General features: G+C 35.5%; 4 protein-coding genes across 9 annotated transcripts in view; 3 read left to right on the top strand and 1 right to left on the bottom strand.

The window, feature by feature from the left end:
- Cow (Proteoglycan Cow) overlaps window positions 1-7088 on the top strand; it is a 55263-nt gene extending 48175 nt beyond the window's left edge. Inside the window, exons 3-10 of the mRNA XM_088038846.1 lie at window positions 785-887; window positions 4456-4587; window positions 4644-4789; window positions 4849-5075; window positions 5203-5434; window positions 5542-5799; window positions 5854-5991; window positions 6044-7088. Coding sequence (XP_087894972.1) covers window positions 785-887; window positions 4456-4587; window positions 4644-4789; window positions 4849-5075; window positions 5203-5434; window positions 5542-5799; window positions 5854-5991; window positions 6044-6171 — 1364 coding nt within the window. The 3' untranslated portion in view covers window positions 6172-7088. The remainder of the gene's footprint in view (window positions 1-784; window positions 888-4455; window positions 4588-4643; window positions 4790-4848; window positions 5076-5202; window positions 5435-5541; window positions 5800-5853; window positions 5992-6043) is intronic.
- LOC148172466 (uncharacterized) lies at window positions 7086-11394 on the bottom strand. The gene is made up of 6 exons (XM_088039769.1): window positions 10420-11394; window positions 8878-10368; window positions 8732-8830; window positions 7332-8560; window positions 7166-7285; window positions 7086-7104 (listed from the first exon to the last, which is right to left on the bottom strand). The coding sequence occupies exons 1-6, from the start codon at window positions 11392-11394 to the stop codon at window positions 7086-7088; spliced, it is 3933 nt and encodes a 1310-aa protein (XP_087895895.1).
- An 841-nt stretch (window positions 11395-12235) lies between these two features.
- On the top strand, window positions 12236-21075 carry Vha100-1 (V-type ATPase subunit a family protein Vha100-1). Of its 5 annotated transcripts, XM_088040317.1 has the most exons (14): window positions 12236-12520; window positions 12616-12792; window positions 12843-12971; window positions 17484-17581; window positions 17889-17930; window positions 18351-18477; window positions 18525-18701; window positions 18745-19248; window positions 19296-19645; window positions 19697-19824; window positions 19880-20109; window positions 20156-20384; window positions 20435-20606; window positions 20659-21075. In XM_088040317.1, exons 1-14 carry the CDS (start codon window positions 12404-12406, stop codon window positions 20759-20761), a joined length of 2583 nt encoding a protein of 860 aa, XP_087896443.1. In that variant the 5' UTR covers window positions 12236-12403; the 3' UTR covers window positions 20762-21075. The 5 variants fall into 5 exon arrangements, with proteins under 5 accessions (XP_087896443.1, XP_087896446.1, XP_087896448.1 ...); XM_088040320.1 differs by lacking the exon at window positions 17889-17930; XM_088040322.1 differs by lacking the exons at window positions 17484-17581; window positions 17889-17930 and adding an exon at window positions 16737-16786.
- Window positions 21076-22606: 1531 nt separating this feature from the next.
- On the top strand, window positions 22607-27898 carry Gpdh1 (Glycerol-3-phosphate dehydrogenase 1). 2 transcript variants are annotated; one of them, XM_088039725.1, is made up of 7 exons: window positions 22607-22864; window positions 23014-23191; window positions 23287-23427; window positions 25547-25801; window positions 25851-26188; window positions 26236-26328; window positions 27412-27598. In XM_088039725.1, the coding sequence occupies exons 1-7, from the start codon at window positions 22635-22637 to the stop codon at window positions 27446-27448; spliced, it is 1272 nt and encodes a 423-aa protein (XP_087895851.1). In that variant the 5' UTR covers window positions 22607-22634; the 3' UTR covers window positions 27449-27598. The 2 variants fall into 2 exon arrangements, with proteins under 2 accessions (XP_087895851.1, XP_087895852.1); XM_088039726.1 differs by lacking the exon at window positions 27412-27598 and adding an exon at window positions 27682-27898 and having other exon boundaries at window positions 22613-22864.
- The last annotated feature ends 3 nt before the right edge of the window (window positions 27899-27901 follow it).

Genomic DNA, 27901 nt, shown 5'->3' with positions numbered 1-27901 from the left:
ACCGGACGATGCGTTAGCTGAGAATGGAACAAAGGAACGTAAAAGGGAAATAAGCAAAAAATTGCGAAAAGAGGAATAACGAGGGTTAGAACTTTGTTGCGGTTGAAACCCTGCCACATCGGACGTATGGGTGAGAGAGGATTCACCCTCAAGCTAAATCGAAATAAGCTCTGGGAACTTTTGTTTACATTGCTAATCTGGTGGCCAGTCAGGTGTAAAGGTGCATTTAAAAAAAAACGGATGAGTCTCCTCATTGCATTAAAAATTAAATTGGTTACCAATAGAGACCTGTCGGTTTTATGACTATCGTCGAAATAAATAAACATGTTTGTTCAGGACTACTGACTTATTTATTTCTAAGGTATTGAAAGACAAAGTGGAAATTCCTCGCGTTGCGAATTCGAAAGGTGTATTAAACGCGAAGATGAAGAACGTGCAAAGCGCCCCCTAAAGCTCTTTTAAATACCGTCAGAAGGCAGTTTTAATTGGCTGTAGAACCGTTGCGACAAGTTCCAAAACTTTCGGAAATAAGACTTATTAGAATTAAATCATTCGATATCGATACTCTGTAAAGTTTTACTTGGCCATTTTCTGTATCGATTCTTGGTTAATACGAGTGCAAAGCGGTTTCAAGATAGCTCCCCTATCGAGAAACACTGGGACAAAAAATTTCTCGATAACTTCCCGTCATAGTTTCCGATAACTGTTCATCCAATACGGGTTTTTATTTATAAGTTTCTGAACTCAATCCGAAGCGACCTAAAATGTTAAATTTATTTTCCAGGTGATCTCTGTCGACCATTAAACTGCAAAAAGAAGGAAATCTGCTTGTTGGAGGATTCATTTACGGCAGTGTGCGTTTCTAGAAAAGAGCTGAAAAAGAACGGGTGAGTACGAAAGCTGAATGGTATCATCTTCTTTTGTGTGAATTTTTTCATCCTCGGCTTATTGTCCAAGTTCCATTTGTCATCTTCGTCGCCAACACAAAGACTTCTGATCACACCTCTTTGTTTCACGATTTAAACTTTAGTCGGCGTGTTTACTCTTTTAAGGTTTTATCTAAAGCTCTAGAACTTGTACTGATCTCTTACAACACAACAAAGATCCACCTTTGATATCAAAGGACCGGATGACAAAACTAAACACAATCAAATTTGACCCAGCTCAACATGAAAGTTCCTACAAAAGAAGCTTCCGGATCATCATTGCACGTCATTAATAATTCCACATCAGCGAACTTGATTGTTATTAATGTGAAACACGAAGCACTGCATGTTTTGAAAGTAAATGTGGCTTACGCTACAAAGAAGAACCGATATTTTTGATCATATTTCTAGATGACAATAATTTATTACAGAAACGGCCATTTTCTTTGTCTTTTATAACCGAACTACCAATGTATCAATAAGGTAATCCAGAAGGATCATTTTTATGGCTCAGGTCCATTTAAAGCCTTAATTTAATGCGGTATTATAATTTCAATTTAATGCAAGATAAGGTTACAACTCCGGTCTTAAGATAATTTAATTGAATGGAAGGCGGAGAAGCTAAAAGAGCAAAGAAGCGAAAATTAGAAGAAAATGTGCTCTTTGCTCTTAAATGAATATGCAGTTTTTGCAAATCACTAGTTTTTATTAATTACGTTTATTAAAGTTTGGGGATGTTACTATTTTTGGTCCGTGTATTAACTCAATCAAATTACAAAATTGTAGAGCTAAAGAAAATTGTAATGTACAACGAAAGGCACTTATTTTAGAAATTTTCATTTTGAAGACAAATCAAAAATTTTTCACATCTTACTCTAACATTTGTAATTTTAGTAATTTCAGTCTTACAGGCAATGAAATTTGGGGAAATTTTTGAGTCGTGTATTAACTCTACCAAATTGCAAAATTCTAGAACGAGAGACAAAAATTTTGTAATTTTTTATTTTAAAGACGAAGCACAAATTTTCGACATCCTTCACTAAAATTTGTCATTTTGGTAATTTTAGTGCTGCAGCTATAAAATTTGGGGAACTACTATTTTTGAGTCATGTATTAACTCTCCCAAATTGCAAAATCATAGAGCGAGAGACACAAATTTTAGAAATTTTCATTTTTAAGACGAAGCAAAAATTTCCGACATCCTCCAGTAAAAAATCGTAATTTTAGTGCTGCAGTTACGAAATTGAGTGAAGTTACTATTTTAAGGTAGTGTATAAACTCTGCCAATTTGCAAGAGTCGTAAATTTTAGAAATTTTTATTTTAAAGACGAAGCAAAAATTTTTGACAACCTGCACCAAAACCCGTCGTAATTTTGCTAGTTTTAGTGCAGAAATAAAATTGCAAAACATTAAAGCAAAAGACACAAATTTTAAAATTTTCATTATTTGTAATAATTATAACACAAAACTCGTATAGTGCGGTTGTTTAATTAAACCTTTGAATGCATTTACCTCTTTATATTTGTTTCATATTCTATTTTCTAACAAATGGAGGTTTCTGGGCGGGCAGTGTTAATTTAACCAAATAAATTTATCACCGTGTTCACGTTGTGTTGTAATTCAAAGTCAAATAAATGAGCTTTTATCAAATTACAGTTACTGATCTAGTGTCTGCATCAGTATACCAAAAATGGACACTAAATCAGTATTTAGGTGAGAGCTTTTGATGTAATATGCGAATCGTGACGCACTGTAGCAACGGTACGAGTTAAAAAGCTCTGAAAACTTTTTAGAAAAAACCTTTAATGTTCATTTAGCTTTTTTAGTCTGAGTTAAATAGGAGGGAGTAGAGTGGTGACGGCCAATTAAAGCTATTTATTCCTGTAATCGTTTCACGGGTCTCACATAAAATAGTGGCGTGAAACACTGAAACAGTCTTTTTTGTTTTGTTAAAAAGTTCATTGTTTGGTTAAGGAATTTACATAGTTTGGATTTACGATGTTTTCTAAAGATATCGCAATTGATGCTTATCGGGCACTCACGCTATATTAATTAGTCTCACGGGTCGATTTCAAGTCACTGCGTTAACGCAAATTTGCAACCGTTGCCAAGGTATGAGCAATGTGATTGGCGTTGCTATGTTGCAAATGGGATTTGCAGTAACGCAAGTCACACTTGAAATCGAGCCCTCACAGTACAAGTATAGTGCATTTTTAACTTAGATAATAATTTCAGACGAATAATTTAAACTAACGTTCCGAAAATTGCATCTATTATACTGTTCGCAAAGTTTATGCATAAATTCAATATTTTGTAAACTTTCTGCATTTGTAAAACAGCTCATAGCGAATTTCCTGAACTTTTGATAACAATAAATGAATGTTTACTGTTTTATAGTGCTGTATAAGGTTTTTTCTTTAATTTAAACCGCATAATAACCAAGTTAATTACTTCTATTGTGTCATAAGTGGTGGAAACAGAACAACACATACCCTGGGTGGTAATTGCAGCATGTTTTAGAACTTTAGAGAGGATTTTCTCTTATGCAGTGTTTTCTCTCTTGTTCTGTTTTCTCATTCTATCCAATCGCAGGTATTGAAATTCTCTCATTACAAAGAATTCATTGCATTCTTATTTTCGTCTCGTTTTCCTAACTTTCCATCTTTAACGTTTTTTTAGTATGATCTTCTGATGAATAGCCCGAATCAATTAATCTGTTACACAGTACGGAAAAAACACTTGTTAAACCATGAAGTTTATCAACAAGTCAATTAAGAGCTGTAAGATAAACTTTGCTGCAGAACACAAAGGAATTACATGCCATAATCGTAGACCCGAGAAAACAAACACAATTTCATATTTTCATGTGATTTCTTGATTTTTCACGTTTTTTATCAAACACCACTTTCTTTTAATAACGTAATTCCAAATCGAAACTGCATTCACACCCCTTCTAATCGAGCATCACTTTACAGATTAATCATCCGGTAATTTCGCTTTTAACTCAGTTCATAGCAGCACAAACTCACAAGAGTTGAACTAACAACAAAATTAAAGACACGAGCTTTGAAATTATGAGTCAGATACACACAATATAGTCGTAAATTTATAATGGAGCCGACCAGATTGTGAAGTTATTTTGCTGACGATAAAATAATGAAATTGGGGAAAATTAAAAGTCGTCTTCAAAGCCAGTCGTCCAGAATAATTGAGGGTGGAAACAAAAATGATGGAAGTTTCGTGTAGTTTATAACAAAACATATAGAAACTGGAAACACTGTCGTCAAGTCTTTTGCTTCTTTTTACTAATATTAATGGAAATCCAGGCTATATCACGTCGCTATAAACAAGATTACGTTGGAGTTTTACAGCTTTCCAGAAAGCATAAACTTGAAAAATTTTACAAGCCGATTAAAGTGTATTCATGAATTTGTGATAACATTTAAAAATATAGGAGCAAAATTTATGACAGCACAATAACGCGAAAACGAGCATCTTAAGTCCGCTCTAATTTAAGTGTTTTTTTCAGTGACATCGTAGTGCCTAAATCAACCGTGAAAACCGAAGAATCTAAAAGCGAAGACGAAGACGACGATGATGTTTTCTACGACACGGAAGATGACCCGGATGACGCTGACGAGGATTTAAACGACTCAGTGGTGTAAGTTGATTTATCGATTTCTAACTTTTAGTTGTTATCGCTTCGATGAATTGCAGGTGTAAGCCCTGTCCAGTCGTGAAACCAACGTTCTTGTGCGGTTCTGATAATAGGACTTACAGCTCGTTGTGTAGACTAGACTATCACAATTGCATTCACCACACACCGATCCGAGTGACGTGCAAAGGATTCTGTCCTTGTAAAGGTAAAGACAAGTGAAATAATTACGCTTCTCAGGGAAACGGAACGAGTTGTCTTTTGCAGAAAATGAGGCACATCTGCGGAAAAAGCAGCGCCAATCGGAACGATTGAATTCATTCATGAATAAGTATAAAGCCACTTTGGATAAAAGTGGAACCGTTGGCGGGTCCATTAATGGTGCAAAACCTGCACAACCGTCTTCTAAATCCGATGTATATACATTTACCCCACAAGATTTTAAATACGAAAATAAACATTACAAATACATTAAATATACAAAGTACAACAAGGTAAGTAGCACATTTGAAAAACCATGTTTTGTTTTCGTAAAAAATTCAATAGCTCATGCTTGCACATTTGTTGCGGAAGCAAGTTTATGTACACCTTCAAGTTTATAAATGGAGTTGTGGTTTTCAGGACAATAACAATCTTTTATATGCCGAAGACAAAGACCGACTTCGTGGGTATAATGAAGTTACTGACAACAAACTTTACAGTAACTCAATTGGGGCACTTGACCCTGCCATCTCTCCTTCAAAACAATGTTCTCCAGCTGCTCTCCAAGCGATGGGTAACCGTTTGCTCGATTGGTTTTCTGTCGTTATGGCAGACTCATCAAAAAGACGAAGGCCGAGAAACAAGTCAAAGGGTGAGATCAAAACTGTAAATAAACTCAACGAATCATTAACTCGAGGAGAAAATTATAGCAGAATTTCATATCGATCTACTCTTAAATCTTCGTTCTTGTCTTTTCAGCGCATTTCCCGTCGACTTGCAAGAGCGAGGTGAGATGGATGTTCCAACATCTCGACTCCAATTCGGACTCCAAACTCTCACTTCAAGAACTGTACGACTTAGAACACGACCAAAGTGAGGTGTGTCTAAAACCGTTCCTACAACAATGTGACATCGACCGAGATGTCATCGTCACACCATCGGAATGGTGTAGATGTTTCCAAAGAACAGAGAGACCTTGCGCTGCCGTCAAGCGTAAAATAACACCCGAATTATTAGGTAGTTTGCGTTTTCACCAAGAGGTTTAAGACGTTTTATTTTTGTGATTTCCAGGTGTTTATGTACCCGACTGTGATGGCCAAGGATATTACAGGCCGACGCAGTGTCACAGTGCCATCGGCATGTGCTGGTGTGTTGATAAACACGGCGTCGAGTTCGCCAATACGCGTACACACGCGAAACCTAATTGCGGTAAGTTCTCGAATTGTTTCCAAACCGGAGAATGAAGATGTATCGTTTGCAGAGGCACTAATTAATAAATCGAGTGGTGTATCAAAACAGCCTAACGCTGACGATGCAAGCGATGACGAAGACGGAGACGATGTCGAGCAAGACATTGAAGGTAGTGCAGACCATCCAGAGGACTACTAAAGCGTAATCTAGCGCCATCTCACTATTATTGCCTCTTAGTTTGACTTTTTTTATGTGGCTTTTGTATTTTTTATAATATTAAACAAAGAACTTCCTATTAAGAGTCGGTGTATAATATAATGAATGATTTTGATTTTTATATAGTATACCTTATCGCGGGTAAAGTGTAGTAGGCAATATTGTATTGTTGCATAACTAAGACTAATATTTTCTTATACATTCCGCAGTTGCCATTGCTTTTATTAAGGATTAACACCTTTAATTAAAAAAGAATCGACAGTACTTTTATTTCATAAGTTTAGTTAAGTTTCTTAAAGTTTATTGTTGTATATACCGAGTGATTTTTTAATACTCCCTACCAGTTCTGTTACTTAATATGATACTTATTCAAGTTAGCATGTGTATGTACGTTATATTTTACCTACTGATGTGTTTCTGCTATTATCTTTAGGTAGAAATAGTGATCTGATATTCCACAGCTTCATGTTTGTGCCGTCTAAAACAACATACATAATATGCATTTATGTATTAGATAATACCTACTGTAATGATTGTTAAATTTAGAAATTATTTATGTGATTTTGATGTCCACTTTAATTATTAATCTAGATTAATATATTTACGAAACATTATTTTTACTAGAATTAGAGAAATTATATTTAGACTAATTCCTTTGTATGTAAGCGAATGGTACTATGTACATAATGAAGGTACTATTATCGAACTGACAACCTTTTACTTTTAATTTCGCAGATTTCCTAACAAGCCAGTTTCTGTAAAATTTGGCATTTTATTTATTTACTTCAAAAATTTTAGAGTGCAAAAACTGCGTCGAGACGAGAATTAATTATGCACATTTATACATAAAACATGTTTTTGTTGTATGTTTTCATCATATTTAATAAAACTAGAGCTCATTTTCGCTTATCATTACTTTAATAAGGAGAACTATTAATAAAATACCTGAAAATGAGCTAGGAGCGTACATAAAAACCGAAAGATTAATAAAATCCATCTATTAAAATCTCTCGGCCATAAATTGAACGACATCGTAAATTTAAAAGCTTCTACGTCAAAGGGACAAGTTAACCACCACGCTAGAAAAACAATATAACTTTTTAGGTTTAATCTACATATATATTGACAAGCTAAAATACTACTTTTTCTCCGGTTTTTCATCAGACTTATTATATTTAGTGCTGCTCGAGCTATTCTCAATAAAAATCTCAACTCTATCACCTGGTCGTACTGTTAACTGTCGCTGCTGGGCATTGGATCTTGGTCTGCTACTATTCGGTTTCTTATCAGGAATCATTTTTTTGTTTTTGTAAAGTTCGCAAATCTCCTTGCTACAAGATTGGATCGCTTTTCCATTTATATACACTACACCTTGCAATGTTTTTTTACTGCTTTTCTCTGCTTCTTGTTTTTTCTTTTTATCCCGATTTTGTTTTTTTGCATCTGTTTGTTCGATCTTTTTCCGTTCACACACCCCAGACTTACAGTTAGTACAATTGTTTTGCACGCAATATTCTTTTATTGAACACGTGCTTTCTTCGGGACTTTTTGGTTTGATTGTTACTGTTTTCTTTTCTTTGTTTTGTGCCCGTCCCGGATTCGCATTGGGTTTTTGTTCTACTTCGTTTTTCTCGTTTCCTTCCGCGGATTTTTCATCAATCTTTTCTGTCGACTTCACATCATTCTCTTCTTTCGGTTTTTCATCAGCGTCTTCAGCCGGTTTTACTGCACTCTCTTCTGCCGACTTTACAACTTTCGTTTCTGTCGAATTTACATAATTTTCTTCTATCGGGTTTACACCAACTTCTTCTGCCTTGTTTACAGTGAGCTCTTCTGCCATGTGTACACCAACCTCTTCTGCCGTGTTTACATCAACTTCTTCTATTGGTTGCTCCGGTTCGGATTGCAACTCCGTAATTTTTTTCGGTCGTGCCACTTCTTCGAATTTTGGTAACGACTGCTCACTAGCTACAAAAGGCACCCACGCCTGATCTAATGATTCTGGACCCAAAAGTCTAAACGACAGAAAAGCTGGCGTTTTCAGACTGCCTTGGATCGTTTCATTGGAATTTTCGTAAAGTAAACGGAAGTGCGCGGGAGTTATTTCAGAGATCGTAATTTTGTCTTCTTCATGGGGAAAATCTGCTTCAATTATTGGGGTGGTTAACAGATTACGGCTTGGAGGTGTGTCTGGAGGAATTCTAACAGCATTCATTGGGTCCTCTACTGGAACACGAGCCCCTGGCGGAAGGGGTGGCTCTGGTACGGACTCATGTTCATGGTTATAGTATGTGTTGTAATTTAGGGGTTTCAACGGAAGTGTGTTACTCCATACTAAATCTCCGTCGATTAAATCAACGTAAAACTCCAACTGGTTTTTAGTAGTTTCAAGAGAAGTTTTCAATTTTTTGTTTTTTGTAGTTTTACGTAACGTTTCTTGTACTTTAACAGCACGCGTTTTTATTTCCGTATCGGATTTAGATATGTTCTTGGGAGTTCTTGTTTTGGGCTTTTTGTCGCAACTGAATACAGCAGATGACACCTTTTTTAAACATTGTTCTTCATTCTTGTCTTTAGTTTGCTTGACACATTTAGAAAACTTAACGCTGTTTTGCATGTTTTTTTTGTTCTCTAACGATTTCTAAAAAAAAAAGTTAGTAACGCTGTGGATTTGATACAAGTGCGTACCTTGTGAACACGTTCCAAACTACGATTCTTTTTTGCAAGTAGATCTTTCTCTGAAGCGGTCTTCAACAACGAAGGCATTGATTTAATTACTACAACTTTTTTTTCCTTATTTTTCTTCCTGAGAGGCACTTTTACAATCGATTTTTTCTTGTTTTTAACATTCAGTTTAGTTGGATAAGCGACAATTGTACTTGACCTCTTATATTGGCTGCCTTTAAAAGAAGAATCCAGAAAGTCTCCTCCTTCTAAAAATTTATTACTTTGAGAATGCGACTTTGGCAACGCTACAGATTTTCTTCTAAATCTACGATGTTTTTTATTCCCAGAACTGATTTTAATGTATTCTTCAGAAACGTTTCTCAAAGTAGAAGTATTCTTTTTATAGACTGTTTGCTTGTGGTGGCAGATCTCCATGTAGTCGTTCAATTTCCGCAACTTAACAGATTCTTCTCTCAAACTACCGCTGACTATTTTCTTTAAAATGTACATTTTACTGGTTCGCTTCAAATCTTCCTTCTCGTTGTTAATAATTTTTATTAATTTATTAACTGACTGCACTTGTTGTGGAAGTTGCACAGGTGCTCTGAGCATAAAAAATATGTCATTTCTTTGAGATCGTTTTATTTCGTAGACTGGCCCAACCCATGAAATGTTAGATTTAAAATCTTGTTCACCCAAGCCAATATAATATGCAAATGTCTCTCTATGCGAAAGATCTGGACCGTTTTTCATCTTTCTTTTGCTCATGTTAATTGACTGTTTGATTACTTCAACGTCTTCGTTCATTAAAGGTAATGATCTCAAGCTAACGCAGTAAGGCAATGCCGTCTTCTGCTTTTCGTCTAAAATAGCTTTACGACAGCACTTGGCTGGTCTACAAGCTCTTAAAATATCGTCGACACCCAAAGCCTTCAATTCTAATACAACCTTAGAATTCTTATTGGTAATTTCATAGTCTCTTAGCCTTGTACGTTCTTTTGATACATCAAACTCCATCGATGAGCAGAGACGTCTTCTGATAAGTGGAGGAAGTTCTTCAGCGTGAACTTGAACAGTAGAGTTTTCAACGTTTTCAGTGTCTAAAAGGACATCCATCATTGGTGCTTCGCTTTGTTTTCTTGGTGCTTCGCTTTGTTTTCTTGGTGCTTCGTTTTGTTTTCTTGGTTCATCGAACTTCCTAGAAAGTTCTCTAGATTGGTTACCCTTGAGTTCAGTATGCGGTTCACTTTTGAGTGAATCTTGATTTAACTGCTCATGGCTATCAGTGAATACTACAATGGATTCCAATGAGTGAACCATTTTGCTTTCATCTCCTTGTTTCCCATGCAGAGTGATGGATTCATGTGATTCACCCCAAACGTCTCTTATTCCTGCAGAAGACCCTATAACTGTAGATTTACATTCTGGACACTGTCTAATGATGATTTTGATCTGCTCATCGTCGCATTCAACTCCCGTGTTCATACAAAAAACGTCTGGTTCTGCATTATTCTACAAATTCCACGAATGTTAGATGTCTTTACACGAAAACTAAAAACTTACTTGATTAAGTTTCAAAGTGATGGGTTCACCGTTCACTTTTACATGATAGTTTGAACTACATCTTTCAGTGCAATTAATAACAATACCGTCAACATTAGCGTCTGATTCGCAGGGTTTGCTACAACATTTGATCTTAATAAAAATTGATGGCTCGCAGTCTTCTTCGTCCTTGACTTTTGTTGTAGATTTAGGTTTGTTTTTCTTTGAACTATCCAACAAATCTGACAAACTAGATTTGGGTTCGTTTGAGTGGATCTCAGTGGACGAAACAGACTTAATTGGGTGCAGTTCAGGTCTAAACGACGCTAACGACTTTGCTGTTTCTTCCGGACTTAAGTCGGTGTCTTCAAAATCTTCTTCAGTAATCGAGTCTGTTTGTTTGTGACTATCCTTAGATCTATTTGTCGACGGTGAGCGAACAGGTTCGTCACTAAAGGAGGCTCTTCGTCTACTACTGTTCCTTGACACTTGTTTATTTAAAATGTTGTGTACACTTTCTGGTTCATCTGATGTCGTGATTTCGCTATGATGCATGTCTTTCGTTGGTTTTCCGTGTTTGCCATGTTCAGTGGCCATTGTGTTGATAATCACCCCCATGTGGTCGTACAATTTTAACAGTTCAAGAATTAGTTCTTCGTCCACAATGACGGTTTTATGTGGCATCTTTCCATAACTTACGTTTTGCACAATTACATTAGCATTGGGCAGCTTGTATTTAACATCATTTGACTCCAATTGATAACCTTTTAATATTTCTGATGCCCATACAATACTGCGATATTCCTCAAAAGTCAACTCAAGATTCTTATTTAAGTTATGTTCATCATCTCTTATCTTTGAGCGCAAAGCGGATCGTACAACATTGTCGACAATTGGCGTTAGTTTCTTTCTGGCACCTTTTAGTTTTTCGATCAAGTGCGAATTTGAGTACTTTTTGCACGTTGGGCTTTCGGGATATCCCAAGCACCAGTCCATTTTTTGCGTAAGCTTTCAATATTTCCATAAATGGGTTGAAAAACGAATAGTATTTACATTAAACAGAAAATTTTGACATTTTTTACACTTTCAATTTATGTTCGATCAAATGATGACAGGATTAGGTTTTCAAAAGCGACGCTTAGTAACAATGATTTTTTTTTTAAATCTTTTCGTTTTCTTTTGGTTTAGTGATGTTGACTTTTCACACCATCCCAACCTATTAAAGTTGTAATCCTAGCTAAAAGGTTGTTTCCACTTATAATTATTGCAATACAAATGAATCGGAGACTAGAGATATAAAAAAACAGTTATCATTTAATGGAAAGTTATGATGTTCGTTCTAATTTATGGATGATTTATTCTTCTATTTGTCGTAACAATAGTTTGAATAAATAAGCGTAGCAGGTCATATGACCCAAAAATGTGACTATTTAATTATAATGGTTGGGAAGATTGATAATAAATAATAAGCAATCTAAATAAAATTATGGGTGACACGGCTTTTCACATTTCACATTGTATGTTGGTTAATTTTGAAAGTTCTTAGATCATTATTGATCTCAAACTTTTGAGTTGTTCCTTTGAAAGTGTGTAAATTGTGAAAAATCGAAAATGTAACCCGGCGCCTCCACCATTTTAGCACGCCGAAAATTTTTAAAAATCCAGCAAATTTTAAACTTATTCTCAATCAATTTGACAAGATGATTGTAAAAACGGTAAAAACTGTTATTCACAATCCTTTATCAACAGTTTTTTCATATAAAAAAGTTGTAGGCAACCAGTAATGCTCACGAAAAGTGACAGATCTATGGACGATTTCCCTTTCCTAACGTTCGACCACGCATGTGTGGAACCAATCTTCCCACCTCCAGTTGTCTGTCATTGTGAAATAGCAAATTTCTCTTTATTGATCGGTTGTGTGCGTTGGAGCATTGTGATTCCCATTGAACTTACACTTTATATGTATAGAAATTTAAAATAAATTTAGTGCAGACACCAGCCAAAAATGGCATCGTTGTTTCGGAGTGCTGAGATGACATTATGTCAGCTCTTCTTGCAAAGTGAGGCGGCATATGCTTGTGTGTCCGAGCTGGGTGAATTAGGTCTTGTACAATTCAGAGATGTAAGTTAAAAATAACCCGCGTATTTTTCCACGTCAAATTCTCGACTTCCCACATTTTCTTTATCGCATTGTTAATGTTGACCGTTCTCCACTAGCTCAATCCTGACGTCAATGTTTTCCAACGAAAATTCGTCAACGAAGTTCGCCGTTGCGATGAAATGGAACGAAAACTCCGGTATTTGGAGAAGGAAATTAAAAAGGATGGAATTCCCATGCTGGACACTGGGGAAAACCCAGAGGCTCCTCAACCAAGAGAGATGATAGATCTAGAGGTTTGTTAACACCCCAAAGACTACAAGTCCATTACTGTTAATTATACTAGGCCACGTTCGAGAAACTAGAAAATGAACTTCGAGAGGTCAACCAAAACGCTGAAGCTCTCAAGAGGAACTTTCTTGAACTCACTGAACTGAAGCAGATTTTAAGAAAAACGCAAGTGTTCTTTGACGAGGTTAGTGCAATTGCGCAAGTAAAGCTAACAGAAATTCGTTCACCTAGCATGATTTTTTATTTCAAATTCGATTAACAAACCGTCAGTCTATTTCATACTGAAATATTGAAAGTCAAGTTCAAATGAAATAAACTGATGAAACATTTATTGTGAGATAATTTTGAATGTCGATGTTACAGGATTGCATCAAAGTAATTGATTGGGATTTTAATAAAATGTGAGATGCTGCATTTTCAACTGTTACATAAAAGCCCACAGAGATGCGGCGGTTTTCTAATGAATGGCATATTTCTCTCTTTAACCTTGATCAGAGCTATTGCAGTATTGTTGTTTTCAATATTCTGGAACAGTACCAACGATTTATTGATGTTTTTTCATTAGGAAATTATGTAATTATGGAGGCACACTATTTATTCCTGAACACGCTTCATTACATTCGTTGGCATCGATCGGTTTTAACACTGGGGATTTTACAACTTCCTAGAACAATAAGCTAATCAATGTGAATGTTTTGTGTAGTATTTACCAAAATATCTTTCATAATCACTTGCACTTTATCGTTATGATTTGATATGTTTAATTTTTTGAGTAAAATACTTTGATTGATCGGTATAATTACATCCACGTAAATGCATGTAATGACGACAGAAATACATATCGTTAAGTGTTCTGTATTGACCCATTAACTTTAAGTGTACTATTTTTAATTTCCCATAATTAAGAACGCGCTATTCATAATTTTCAAAAACATTTATTGAGTTTGGCAATAAACACCGCAATTTTGGCAACGGACGTACATTTAATTCGATCTTATCTGAGTTTATTGCCATCAAAGCTATAATTTGATGAAATTAGAGGCTTTTTGTTCTGCGGTTAGAGCAGTTGAGTCAGTCTATTAAGCTACTGAAACGCTTTCAGGACATGTGATTTTTATTATAATTTTAATTTACATATTTTCATTTTATTGTTCTGTAAAAATTAGGCAACGCTAGCGAACAAATGTGGTTTAATTTAGTAATTAAATTAGCGTTTTTTATTTTTCTGAGTTCTCTGGTAACAATTTCTGTCTCAATGAGCAGCGATATAGAAAACTGACGTAAATCTGATTCCCGGATTTGGAAACCTGAAGCATCAGTTCAAAGGAAATTTTTTGCAGATTATGGATCAGAAGAATCGATAAAAAATATCAGTAATGTAAACGAAAAATTATGTCACTGCCACTAGAGATAGGCATGATAATTTCTATTAGCTCAAAAAATACCCTGAAATTTGCCACTAGAAAATTGCACAACTCTTTGGCAACCGTCCCATCTAAGCAAGGTCTCTGGATCGTTCAATACACGTTTCGTCGAACTAAAATTTCCATTTATTAACCACCATAGCATCAAAGAAAACACCAACCAGTCAAGGTTACATTTCCAAGCCATTAGTAACACGGTTTTAAATGCAGTATCAGAAATGCATGTTTGGTTTTGAATAACTTCCAAACTAATAATGTATAGGTACTATTTTTATGATTTATCTTGTTTTCGCAATCATTTGTACGTTTTATGTCAGTTCTTACGTGTTTTATAATTTTGATTTAACTGTGAAAAAATCTACTAACATTTGTGCAAAGTAAGACATTTCAGCTGTCTCTATCTCAGGATTGTCGATTTTGGGGGTAATTTTTTCTTTGTAAAATTCAACAGCCTGGTATCACATTGCCAAAAAAACGAACCGAATTAGCTTTAGATATCATTCTCATGGTGAAGGATTCTGTATCACGTGTTTCCGCAATGTGAAGGAAAGGGGCTCTGTGGTTTCGATAATTTGTCAAATTTAACACCTTTCTTGTGACATGTTTGTCCGACGCATTAGAAGAAAATATCTAAATAATGTAGATTCTTAAACTCCCACTAAACACTTAACGCTTTCCGATTTTTTAATTTTTTTTTTTGATATAGGATAGTTTAATTAGACCCTTGCCCCCAGTTTTTCACCAAATCCTTGAAATTTCGTCAGGTTTTCGTAACCTTGTCAGCTTAAGAGTTTTTCAATTTGTGATCATTTGGTAATAATTATCTCCTTTCCACCTAATTACAGGAGGATAATGAAGGTGGTTTCAAAACGTGCAAAGTACGCTATTGTCTTAATATTTAACAATCGTCACAGTTGGTAAAAAAACCTCATTTCATGGACTTTTTTAAAGAATGCAGGATGTGATAATCAGTGACGTCTCCGCCTCAAAGGATCCAATTCTGTCACCGAAGATTTACAGTCCTTTTTATACAATAATCTTCGGGATTATATTTTTCGATACGTCGTGGAAAAAAACGGATTATTACAAGTTGATTTATAGTGATCTCTACGATAACATTTTATTAACTGTTTTTTATTACAGTCACTTTTTCTCATTTATTATTGCAACAGAAACCAAGTTTTCTATAATTGAAAGTCAATCCCATACTTAATCCATCACTACCTGCACGGTTCCAATAAGTTTTCTTATTTTCTCTTTCTTTATTTCCGCTTTGCATGATTTTTTTTGCTTTTTCGTGTGCTCTTAAAGTATGACATTGCTGGAAATAAGCAGAATCGATTTTATCAAGCACGAGGTCGGTTTCTAGAGTGACCTTATTAGATGAACAAACAAAACTGTTCTCTATTATTGGCAGACGTTTTTGTAGGAACAGCAGGAAAAATTCGTAGTGACTAATATTGTAAAAAACATGTTTCGTTATCACAAAAAACGATAAAAAAATAAATAATTGTGTGTTTCCTCTTTAGTTATTGCACAGCGGAAATTGTAAACGTTTTATCAACGGCGTCAGAGTCCGCCCCGCATTTATGGTCACTCTCAAAATTTGGCTTTTTACCGGGAAATTACAGATTTGATTCAGTGGTAATTTCTTGAGCACATACAATTTTTGGCATGACTACCATATTTTTCTTGTGTGCGTCATCTCAGACTTTATGTGATCCGATCACGTGGCAATTATCATAATTTAAAATCTTTGTAGTTTTTATTTGTGTAAATACTTCGGTTGCGAAATGGCTACTATTTTCTAGATGGCTGCTAACTAATTGCTTTCGTATTATCTTAATGTCAGGACCGGGATTATAATTTACAGCCCTCGGGAGCCACATAGAATCAAATAATAAATTATTGTCACCACACAATTCTATAATAACGCGATTACCTTCTTACGTAAAGAATGGATTGTGAGCTTATCCAGCAGCGTTGTACTTTATTAACAAACACAGATAATTAATTTAAATGCGTCAATTTGTCATTCTATGTAGCTATACTTATTAATAATGTAACTAATGCTCTTTTCTTCATGTTTGGTTGCTTTAACATTGTTAACAGTACTAATAAAACCGCAGCTTAAAGAGATTCGTCTAACTCATTTGCAATGTCCGCTAAAAGGGTATTTCTGTCTAATTGTTGGAGCCGGGCGTTCTTGTAACGGGTAGAGATAGGTTAGGTGATTAGTAGAGGGGCAATGTGTCACCAGGCTGAACGTGGCGCCTCTGCTCAGATGGCCGATCCGTCTCGCGAGGAGGAACAAGTCACCCTACTAGGCGAAGAGGGCCTCCGAGCTGGAGGTCAAGCTCTTAAGCTGGGGTAACTTCACTTTTATAATAAAATTTTCATGAAATAAGAGCCCTGTTGTTTTGATCACCGTTCGGAATTGTGGACGAGGAGTTGGTATATACAGCATGGCTCTTATTGAATTAGACAAATTGTATGGCAAGAAAAAAATGTGGTTGTTCTTACAGCACTTTTTCCTCATGGCAGAAACTACTGTCAACTTCCGGACCACACTAAGGCAAGCTTTCCTCTGTGTCGTATTATTCCGCATTAATCCGGCCCAATCGTACGACACGAGAGAGGCCCTAAATTAGAAAAGTTAACTAACATCCACATTTATTAACACGTCCTGAATCTATTATTACACTTGTTTTATTAACAGATCCGTGCCAGTTTCATGCCCAAAAGAGAATCTTTTGATTTGTTTTACATGGATCGGGTCCAAAGCTAATAATTCACTTTTGATGTGTATGGCATGTGGTGGTGTTTTTACTACGCTTACTCACATTTTCATTGTGCACTGCTTATGTTTGTTTCCTTCCTTTCTCTAGATTCGATGAAAATGGTTAAAAATTTGTTGTTCATGCTAGGTGTTATTTTACTGTTTGATGCTTGGAGTTTTTGCTTTGTTTCGGCTTGTATTATTGATATTATTTAAAAAATCATTTGTTTTGTATAACATGACTGTGTTTACTGTTCCCATATCATGTAGCCTTCAAGCTTTAAAGTCGTTTTTGTTGTGTTCGTACTTGTTTCTTTCGCTTCGTGGTTGTGGCTGTGAAGGTCGCTAGAATCCCAACACCTTGAAAAGGCAGAGGTTGCCAATTTTTGGCCGAAAAAATAAAATGTAGCTTCTCGAAATGGTAAACACGGTCATGGCGATGATCATTTGTGGCGGCGCAATGGGTTTGCTAATGTGTTGTGTTGTTGAGCAGCACGAGGGGGGTGCAAACCCCACTGAGTCTATGACCAGGGCCCTCATTAGTGACGACTCTATAGCCCGACAAAGCACCCTTGGCCCCGTGCAATTGGGGTACGTATCATCACATTATAAAATCACCCTGTAGGAGATACACATAATGCAAACACACCTTTCCTACCTATAAGACACAAAAGTAGAGGGTTTATTTATGTTGTATATAACAGTTCAGGTTGACATTGGATGGAAAAATTACGACGGTGGTAAGTAGGGTTCATTGACTAAATTGTCACTAAATTAGTCATCAACCAGTGATTCATTCCGCGATACCTCCGTTGCACTCCCTTCCTGTGTTTCGCACTTTTAAACATTTCATTGATCACATAAACAATACCTGAAATAATTCAATTTTATTAAACAGTTTTCCGGAAAAACAATATGAATCTGAGGAGTTCTTCCCATGGTCAGTACTCTGTTTCCTAGTTCATCCTTAGTTGACAAAAACCAAAATTTAATGGAGGCACAATTAAATTTTGGTTTTTTATTAGAATCTCTGTGCTTCCTGTGTGTAGTTTTAGTGTTAGTCTGAAGCACCGATGTTGATTTTATTTGTGCTTTGTTAATTTTCGCCTAACGGTAGCATTGTCTATAACAATGTTAAATTAGATCTCTAATATTGGCTGATATGATAGGGAATAGGGAGATGAAGACAAAAAAAAATGAAAAAACAATGTGCTGGTAAGAACAACACAATTTTTAACAAAACTGTGTCTTAAAAATACAAAATTCTCTGGATGCAACATGCAGTTTTGTTTTTGCTGTTACGAGCTTTCTTCGTTTCCGCCTGTAAAGTTCACACACTAACAATTTTTTTCTAATACAGCTTTGTCGCTGGAGTTATTCTTCGTGAACGCATTCCGGCTTTTGAAAGAATGTTATGGAGAGCGTGTCGCGGAAATGTTTTCTTACGTCAAGCTGAGATTGAAACCCCCTTAGAAGACCCATCAACGGTAACATTCCGAACACTTAAATAAAACACCTAATGAATAATTTACAGGGAGATCAAGTCTACAAATCCGTGTTTATCATATTTTTCCAAGGAGACCAGTTAAAAACGCGCGTGAAAAAAATCTGCGAAGGTTTTCGCGCAACTTTATATCCATGCCCGGAAGCACCTGGTGACCGCCGCGAAATGGCGATGGGTGTCATGACACGCATTGAAGATCTCAACACTGTATGTTTCACGTTTGACTTAACACCTAGAAATTGTCGCGTAGGTTTTAGGACAAACTCAAGATCATCGTCACCGAGTGCTTGTGGCTGCGGCTAAGAATATAAAAAATTGGTTTGTGAAGGTCCGCAAAATCAAGGCGATTTACCACACTTTGAACTTGTTCAATCTCGATGTTACACAAAAATGTTTGATCGCGGAATGTTGGGTGCCAGTTCTGGACTTTGAGAACATTCAATTAGCGCTGCGGAGAGGTACTGAAAGAAGTGGGAGTTCAGTACCACCGATTTTGAACCGAATGGAAACTATGGAGGATCCACCTACTTATAACCACACCAACAAGTTCACGAGTGGTTTCCAAACTTTGATAGATGCTTACGGTGTCGCGTCGTACAGGGAGATGAATCCAGCTCCTTACACTATTATAACTTTTCCATTTTTGTTTGCTGTGATGTTTGGAGATTTGGGACACGGATCGTTGATGGCACTCTTTGGCGCTTGGATGGTTTTAAAAGAGAAACCGTTGGCTGCCAAAAAATCTGACAATGAGGTGAAAAAACCGGCGGATTTGTTTGGTGTACTAATGCTCTGATTTAGATTTGGAACATTTTCTTCGGCGGTCGCTACATCGTTCTACTAATGGGTCTCTTTTCAATGTACACAGGCTTTATTTACAACGACGTTTTTTCAAAGTCATTTAATATATTCGGCTCTAATTGGCGTATTTATAACTTGACATCAAAAGTAGCATTGGAGTTTGAGGATCGCATGCTGGATCCAGCTGAAGGAGACTTCGTGATGTACCCGTATCCCATAGGCTTAGATCCGGTCTGGCAACTGGCTAAGAATAAGATTATTTTCCAAAACTCTTTTAAGATGAAGATTTCGATTGTAATAGGAATTATACACATGTTGTTTGGAGTTTCCATGAGTTTTTTTAATTTCACGTGAGTTTTTGAGAGGAAACGCAGAATTGTATCTTTAACAATCCATTCTAGGTACTTCAAAAATAAGTTAAGCATTCTGGCTGAATTTATTCCTCAAGTCATATTTTTGGTGTTCCTGTTCTTTTACATGGTGCTTCTCATGTTTATTAAATGGTTTATGTACTACCCAACTAACATCAGTACGTACTAAACGCGTAACCGTTGGTAAATTCTAAATTTATGTCCATTTTCTAGAGGCCAATATTAAATACAGTCCTCGTTGTGCTCCTTCCATCCTCATCACCTTTATCAACATGGTGTTAAACAAAGAAACCGTTGTCGAAGAGGAATGTGACGCTAACATGTACGCTGGCCAAACAGGAATACAGAAATTTTTATTTGTCTGTGCTGTGATTTGCGTCCCTTGGATGCTCCTTGCAAAACCAGTCTACATCATGCGCAACCGCCGCAAGATGAACTATTCTGTAAGTAGGCTTATCAATAATTCTGCCCATACTGAGTCTTCTTTAGGTGTCCCATCAACAAATGCAAGCCGCTACTGGTAACGGCGACGCCGAGCAACCCATCCATAACAATACTGCTCAACCAGTGGCCACACATGGTGGTGGTCACGGTGATGAAGATGATCTTAGTGAAATGTTCATTCATCAAGGAATCCACACCATTGAGTACGTTTTGGGATCTGTTTCCCACACAGCTTCGTACCTCCGATTGTGGGCTCTTTCTTTAGCTCATGCACGTAAGATGTGTTTGCCTAACTTGTAGAGGAAACTGTACGAGTTTTTTTAGAATTATCTGAGGTTCTGTGGAACATGGTTCTGAAGAAAGGTTTAGTTGTTGATGGTTGGGCGGGCGGACTCGTCCTTTATGTCATTTTTGCATTCTGGGCATCTTTGACAGTGTCCATTCTTGTTCTCATGGAAGGCTTATCGGCGTTTCTACACACTTTACGTCTTCATTGGTAAATTATTTTAAACACTAATAAAACTTGTGGTACTACAATTTCATTCTAGGGTTGAATTCCAAAGTAAATTCTATGCGGGACAAGGTTATGCCTTTCTGCCATTTTCGTTTGAAAACCTGCTGGATTCAGCCTCACAAACAACCGAAGAATAAGTTATTTAATTTATTAAAATACAGTTTATTTTAGTTATTTTTTTATTTACTACGTTTTTGTATAATCATTCGTTTATTAATGCAGTACTTAAAATGAATCATTGTGATGATAAGGTGAAATTATGAAATGTTAACACAAGATCTTTACTTTTTCGGACAAACTTGCTTGAAATTTAAATTGTAGAAAAATATAATCAGAGTAGAGTCGTTGTATGTAGTAAATAATCCAACTGGTTCTAGTTAAATGTCTAAAATTACTGTAGCATTGTGTAAACATACTCCCAATTAACAAATATACCGTTCACTCAGCAAAACTTTGTATTATTGGAACTGTAACGCTCACAAGTGCGTCGTTTTAAAGTTGCCACGCCACTGAAGAAGTGTCTCAGTCTAATTGCATACAAACTATAATAATAAAAGAACACATATTTTTTTGGGAGCTAAAATAGTACAGATTATGAATCAATGGTTTAACTTAAGCCCCAATCAATTATATTAACAATTGAAAATTGCCGGCGATGACCCACAAATCACATATTGCAGTTACACTTTCGTAATATAAAAAAGTGAGGACTCATTTCCGAACATTAAAAATCACCGTCAGCGATTACGATCAAAATATACAATATTGAAAGAGCACGAATATAATAATATCACTCTGTTATGTCTAATCTAATAATGGAATATTATATGATTAGTTGTGTAATGAAGATCATTATACATATAAATGTAATGAACATGTTGCAGGCGTGAACACCGATATAAAGATATGAACTTACGCCATAGGTATAGAAAACATTTTCAGCAATTGTGCAAGTGATATCTTAAAATACTTAATAAGTACCTTTTGATATCTATTAGCAGATACTAAACTATGAAAAATAAATCAAAGAGAACAATAATATCCTATCGCTTTGTTTACATCGCATCGGTTTACGTAAAAATAAAGTAGTTAAATAATTTTAAGTGAGAAATAATAATCTTTAAGATATCTTGAATGACTTATAAGCTTCTTATTATATATATTATATATCTTATAAGATTCTTATTAAGTAATCAAGATCTTAAAAAAAATACCAAAATTACAAAATTATGAAGCCAAAGAGACAAATTAAAAAAAAAATAATTTGTAGGATAATTTTATTCTCTATGATTTGAATTATTATTTCACATACTACAATATCAATTTCGACACTGCAGATGGGTTGCCTTATGCTGAAGTCATTAGTTTAACCATAAATGTTTTTGATAATGCTAATCTACTTGTATCAGTAGTGCATAAATTGATAAGTCCTGTTATCTCAATCAAATTGAGCAGATTTATAAGTACTTTTGGAATATTAAGGACCTTATTATAATCTTTAGCGAAATCTTATGCAACAGAATTTGCCATTTATAAATTCATGCAGAAAGCTAACTCCCACTGAACACTTTCACGCATATTCTGAAATATTACGTTTTCACCGATGCTAAAAATAAAATTTCAGTCTTGAAATTTTTGGGCTTTCCGAAAACACGTGCTTCGTGCACCCTAAACAAAGCACAGTTCCCACCGCGTTGCAACACCCCTTAATTGTGCATTTCCACCCCTCATCCCTCGACTATAAATCAATACAGTTTTTAGCATAGCAGACGCGTTACATAATGACCACATGTGTGCACATGTTCGTGTTAAAATTAAGTAATTTTTCGCATCGATGAAAGTTTCCAATTTCATTACGTAAAGTTGTTGATTTGAGATAAGGAAGAGTTTGTAGGACAAAAATTGACCTTTAACAATCGCGCGTGCACTTGATCTTTTCCCTTTGTCTCAGGTTAGTCTGGTCAGAATTTAAACCCTTTATTATGAACAATTGAATGATCTGAGTGCCACATGATTGGCCCGTTGCCTTTTTATCATAACCTGATTGGTAGAATAACTATCGTCTGTGGTCGCAGCTTTTACTGTGCGGAATCGCGTTTATCAGCCCCCGCTACGTTTAGAAAACAATCGCTATCGCAGTTGACAAGTAAGCGTTGTAGCTGTCACTTGAATAACCTCTTCAATTCCGCGAAAATGTCCCAGAAATCAAAAAAAGTGTGCATAGTAGGCAGCGGCAACTGGTAAATTATTGTTTATTGTACTAGCACTAGCACTAGAAAATTTTAGTTGGTGTTTTTTTCACGATTTAATTGCGAGTTAGATAACTTGGCACGTTGTAATGCTTTTCTGTTTTTAATTTCCACATACATATGTCAAGGTGATATTACAGGGGCTCTGCTATTGCAAAAATTGTCGGAGGCAATGCTGCGAGACTTCCAAATTTCGATGACAGGGTGACAATGTACGTATACGAAGAAGTCATCAACGGCAAGAAACTTACAGAAATCATCAATGAAACACATGAAAATGTCAAGTATCTTCCAGGACATAAGCTTCCAGCGAACGTGGTAATTACTCAGATAAATTTGACCTTCCACTGTGTACTTTTATCAAATTTACATAATAATAAAAACAACTTACTATCTTGTTTATTCTGCTTCAGGTGGCAGTTCCAGACGTTGTAGAAGCCGCCAAAGATGCAGATATATTGATTTTTGTAGTACCTCATCAATTCATTCGAACCCTCTGTTCAACACTTTTGGGGAAAATCAAACCCACTGCCATAGCGTTATCACTGATAAAGGTCAGTTCATAACAATAATTCAAGAGTATTTTTAAGATAGGGAGGACAACAAAGGAAACACTATTTTTCCTTAATTCTAAGAATAAAATAACACTTCATGTAAATTTCCGTACTGTTTGATAACAGTTACCAAATGAAACTTATTTATCCAAATTTAACTGAAAAAATGGCCTTGGCTAAAAACGTGCATAGTATTGGCATGTTTGCTCTTCTGACGTAACTGATATATGGATACGTATGAATGAGAATATTCATACATGTGACGCTAACAGAAGTCACAGTAGCATGTGGTAACGTCGTGGTTGCCTTCAGCAAATGACGAGAACTTGGCGCAAAATTCGATGATTCATTTTTGTCAAAATTTCCTATATTATTGATTTTTTAGTTCATTTGTTGTGAAGGGTCCACGTGAGAGAGACTACTAATATACACTAATCAACTAAATTAGTCATTGCGAATGTTAGCTTTAGTTTGAAGTTTCCAGTGTGTGGAATTAAAAATGGTTAGCAACCTTAACGCGCTTTTAAATGTACATAAAAATGTTCAGGTTACTGTTATGACTTCTGATAATAATACGTACTTATATCAAAGTTTATGTTCTTTTAATTAGATGTTTTGATTCTTGAGTAGAAGAGTCCTTCAGTCTTTTACAACTTTGAAGTATTTTCGAGGTTTCTTTTTGGTGTCTTATTTCTAAAATGGGCCAAATTGTCGTGTCGTCAAAGCTTTTACAATCATATCAATTATTAATAACAACTATAAATTATTATTGAAAATTGATAATGTTATGATAATAATGTTAATTGTTATTAATAAATTACACCAAGTGAAATAATTTATAAATTAGCTAGAGACCATTACATACACATATCTGGCGCAATTCCTTAACGTTAGTAAGCGGAAATTTAGCTTCCATGTCGTTTTAATTGGCAGTTTGAATGTAAAATTCACATAAATAAGCTGATTAGATGTTCGTTAAATTGTTCTCCAACTGTATTGACACATATTTTTTATGCTTACGTCTTTAGCATGAGTGTATTTTTTAAGATTATATGTAGTAAGATTACCGGTATCTTTTTCGATTCATTCTAAAATAAAATCACCTTGTAGTGACCTTATTTAAATAACGAACTTACTATACACTTCGTATCTCCAAAAAAGTAACACTTTATCGATAAGCGACAGACAATCAGATTGTGCTCGTGGAAAAATTGTTGCAGCTGTAGGTACCACGATCATGGGAAAAGTAGAACATTTGATAAATCGTTTGTATACTTATCATTTTTTTGTTAACAATTGTGTACTTACGAAACGATTTATAACCACTTGACGTTCTAAGTAAACATAACTGCAGATAGCAAATATTAAATTATTAAGCCCATCGACTTTTTTAATATTAAAGTATGTACGTATGAGTGAAAATGTTTTTAGATCCTCAATTAGTAAAGAATTAACTCAAAATAAACCCGATTTTTAAATTAAAACATCCTTGTCATGGTTGTTTTTGAGTACCTACCTACATATTAGGTAAGAGGACTTTAATATCATAATACAAACCAAAGTTCATTACAATCAAAGTCCAGATTTAGATAAAAGCGATATCTCTAAATGCACGACGGTTTTAAGTGGGAAGGTGCAAAACTCTAGTCAATTAGCAAGGTCAAATCTGCTAACTGGGCCTGAAAAGTAGGAACTAATGAAATAACTGCATTGTTTTCAAATTTGTACCATGTCAACTTCGTGACTTTCACAATATCTGTGTTGACCTTGGCTCTATACTGATAAACGAATGATACTACCATATACTATAGTACAGAGACATTACTTCAATGTTCGTCCAGCAATAAAATTAATAATCAATAAGTAATAATTGCCGATTGTAATAATTTATGGGACGTTAACACAATTCTGTCCTTAAAACAACGGCTCCTGCACAAACACTTATTTTGTGTGCAGGGTCAAGGTTAAATACCCACCTTTTAATGAAAAAAACAACAACAAAATACTTTGGACAGATTCCCCGATTGTGAAAGTTGTAAAAAAAAACATGTGCCAATCGACTAATAGAAACACGCAATTTGTTGATTGGATAATTCGATGATAACATAATTTTTTCCAGGGTTTCGACCGAGCCGAAGGCGGCGGTATTGACTTAATCTCCCACATAATAACGCGTCATTTGCGAATTCCATGTTCAGTATTAATGGGAGCCAACCTTGCCGGAGAGGTAGCAGAAGAAAACTTCTGTGAAACTACAATCGGTTGTAGAGACACCAAACAAGGACCATTATTGCGTGATATCATTCAAACTGACTACTTCCGAGTCGTGGTGGTCGACGATGAGGATACTGTTGAAATTTGTGGAGCACTCAAAGTAATTTATTATAACTAACGCGTAACAAGTCGTAACTTCTTTTTAATAGAATATTGTTGCTTGTGGCGCCGGATTCGTGGATGGTTTAGGACTTGGCGACAACACTAAGGCTGCCGTTATTCGACTTGGTCTCATGGAGATGATTAAATTTGTAGATGTTTTTTATCCAGGCGGTAAATTATCTACATTCTTTGAAAGCTGTGGGGTTGCGGATTTGATCACGACGTGTTACGGTGGAAGAAACAGAAAAGTTAGTGAAGCTTTTGTTAAAACCGGAAAATCGATCAAGGAATTGGAAGATGAGATGTTGAACGGTCAGAAGTTACAAGGACCTTTCACGGCTGAAGAAGTTAATTATATGTTGAAGAACAAAGGGATGGAGGACAAGTCAGTTTTTTAGTTAGTTAATTGAGTTTCGTAACGTTTTCTTTTAGGTTTCCTTTGTTCACTGCTATACATAAAATCTGTACAGGGCAAAAACCTGTAACTGAATTTATCGACTGCATCAGGAACCATCCAGAGCACATGTAAGTGCTTTTCCATACAAACTATATCAGAGTACAACATGCATGTTAAACATCGCAAACATAATTGATCCTTTTAGTTTCCTACTAGCAATAGGTGCCAAACATCTTTTACAACATAGAAATTCACATGCTTGGACTTTTTACATTTACATCCTTTATGATGCTACTATTAATAACAAACCATTTAGCCTCTAATTTAGTTATTTTTACCTATGTTATGTTTGTATAGTATTGAAATTTTATTCATTGTTATTTCATTGTTATGCATTTTTGTACAAAAGCCTTGTGGTGAATCGCACCATGAAATTACTAACTTGTTGAATGCTTTTCGTGCCTGGTAGTGATTTACCACAAGTTTTAAAAATCTAGATGACCTCAGGTTGTTACAATATTTACAACAGTGTTCCTCAATTGAATTGCTGCAGGCTTAGTACAAAGATTATTTTTATTACTTTATGCAATATCAGTTGAGCTGCTCTGCATGTGCTTGTCCAGTAGATAGATCACCGTAAAACTTAAACAAGAGGAGTTAATTTGAAGTGCCTTAAACAGTAATTAAACAAAGTTTCCGTTGAGCGTCACTAATATAGTTTTGTGTAGATCAAATAACGCTAGTTTTGTTACAAGGCTCTGTAGATGTAAATTTGATGCATTTTTTGTGATATTTTTCGGTGTTTAACACCTCCAAGCGACCTGGTCCAGCACTAAAAATCGTAATGTATAGTGAGATTGTTGTTTACAGTAAACAATCGAACTATTAATCAGTGAATAAAAAATGTTGGCAACAAAAATTTTTTGTTATAAATAGCAGATTATTAATAAATCGTACTGAGGCGAACAGAAATTACACCCGATTTCGGTTCCCTTACTAAAGCCCGTTCTCCAGATATTAACCGCCTTTTTTTCCAGATATATTCCTAGAAATATCACGTTCCTGTAATTTCCTTTTGTTCCCGGAAGCAGTCACTTTGTCACACCGACAAGAGACGCGCTTTTATTATATTTTGTTGTAATTTTTAAGTAATGTGTGTTCATTAAAGTTGTGAACTGTTGTGCTGGTATTAACATAATATTTTGTTTTAGGGCCACTAGCTATGAAACGCCAAAGTGTAAACTATAACTTGAGTGTTGTATTTGCGTTATCATTTTTTTATAAAGCTTCAAGTTAACAATTCATTGTGATTGTGAATGTATGTTAGATTGCAGATTGGTGTTGAATAATAAGTTAAGACTGATTTGGGCTCTTTGAATAAATAACAACAGAATTGAAGATTTTTATTAATTGCGTCATCCACGTCATGTACTAACTTTTTGGTGCTACAACCATACTCATAATTTACTTGTGTTTTCCAGGGTCAAACAGAGTCAGACCGAATAGTCAGCTTAGCACAATGTGTTCAGCAGAATTTTATTAGAATATATTAGTAGCCAAAAATGACAGTACAAAATTTTATTGTCCACTGTTACATTTCCCATATGTCTATTCTTTTAATTAAGGATCATGTTCCCACTGGATAGTCAGCGTGGAATGTGCAATATTTTTTGTAGAACTATATAACTTCTTGGAAAACTG

Source organism: Gnatocerus cornutus, chromosome 6 (genome assembly GCF_029298725.1).
Source record: "Gnatocerus cornutus isolate USDA-ARS CGAHR chromosome 6, icGnaCorn1.1, whole genome shotgun sequence".
In the NCBI taxonomy this organism is placed as follows: domain Eukaryota; kingdom Metazoa; phylum Arthropoda; class Insecta; order Coleoptera; family Tenebrionidae; genus Gnatocerus; species Gnatocerus cornutus.
Note: the sequence above shows the minus strand (reverse complement) of the source record. Positions and strands in the feature narration are given on the sequence as shown.

Bases quoted from the DNA above. Each gene is read 5' to 3' on its own strand.
- Gpdh1 (XM_088039725.1), top strand. From the start codon at position 22,635: ATGATTGGCCCGTTGCCTTTTTATCATAACCTGATTGGTAGAATAACT. The intron at 23,192-23,286 runs GTAATTACTCAG...ATTCTGCTTCAG, and splicing joins ATAAGCTTCCAGCGAACGTG to GTGGCAGTTCCAGACGTTGT. The intron at 23,428-25,546 runs GTCAGTTCATAA...AATTTTTTCCAG, and splicing joins TAGCGTTATCACTGATAAAG to GGTTTCGACCGAGCCGAAGG.
- Vha100-1 (XM_088040317.1), top strand. From the start codon at position 12,404: ATGGCATCGTTGTTTCGGAGTGCTGAGATGACATTATGTCAGCTCTTC. The intron at 12,793-12,842 runs GTTTGTTAACAC...TAATTATACTAG, and splicing joins GAGAGATGATAGATCTAGAG to GCCACGTTCGAGAAACTAGA. The intron at 19,249-19,295 runs GTGAAAAAACCG...GCTCTGATTTAG, and splicing joins CCAAAAAATCTGACAATGAG to ATTTGGAACATTTTCTTCGG.
- LOC148172466 (XM_088039769.1), bottom strand. From the start codon at position 11,394: ATGGACTGGTGCTTGGGATATCCCGAAAGCCCAACGTGCAAAAAGTAC. The intron at 8,561-8,731 runs GTGTCATCTGCT...ACTAAAAACCAG, and splicing joins AAGAACAATGTTTAAAAAAG to TTGGAGTTTTACGTTGATTT. The intron at 7,286-7,331 runs GTAGTATTTTAG...AAACCTAAAAAG, and splicing joins GATGAAAAACCGGAGAAAAA to TTATATTGTTTTTCTAGCGT.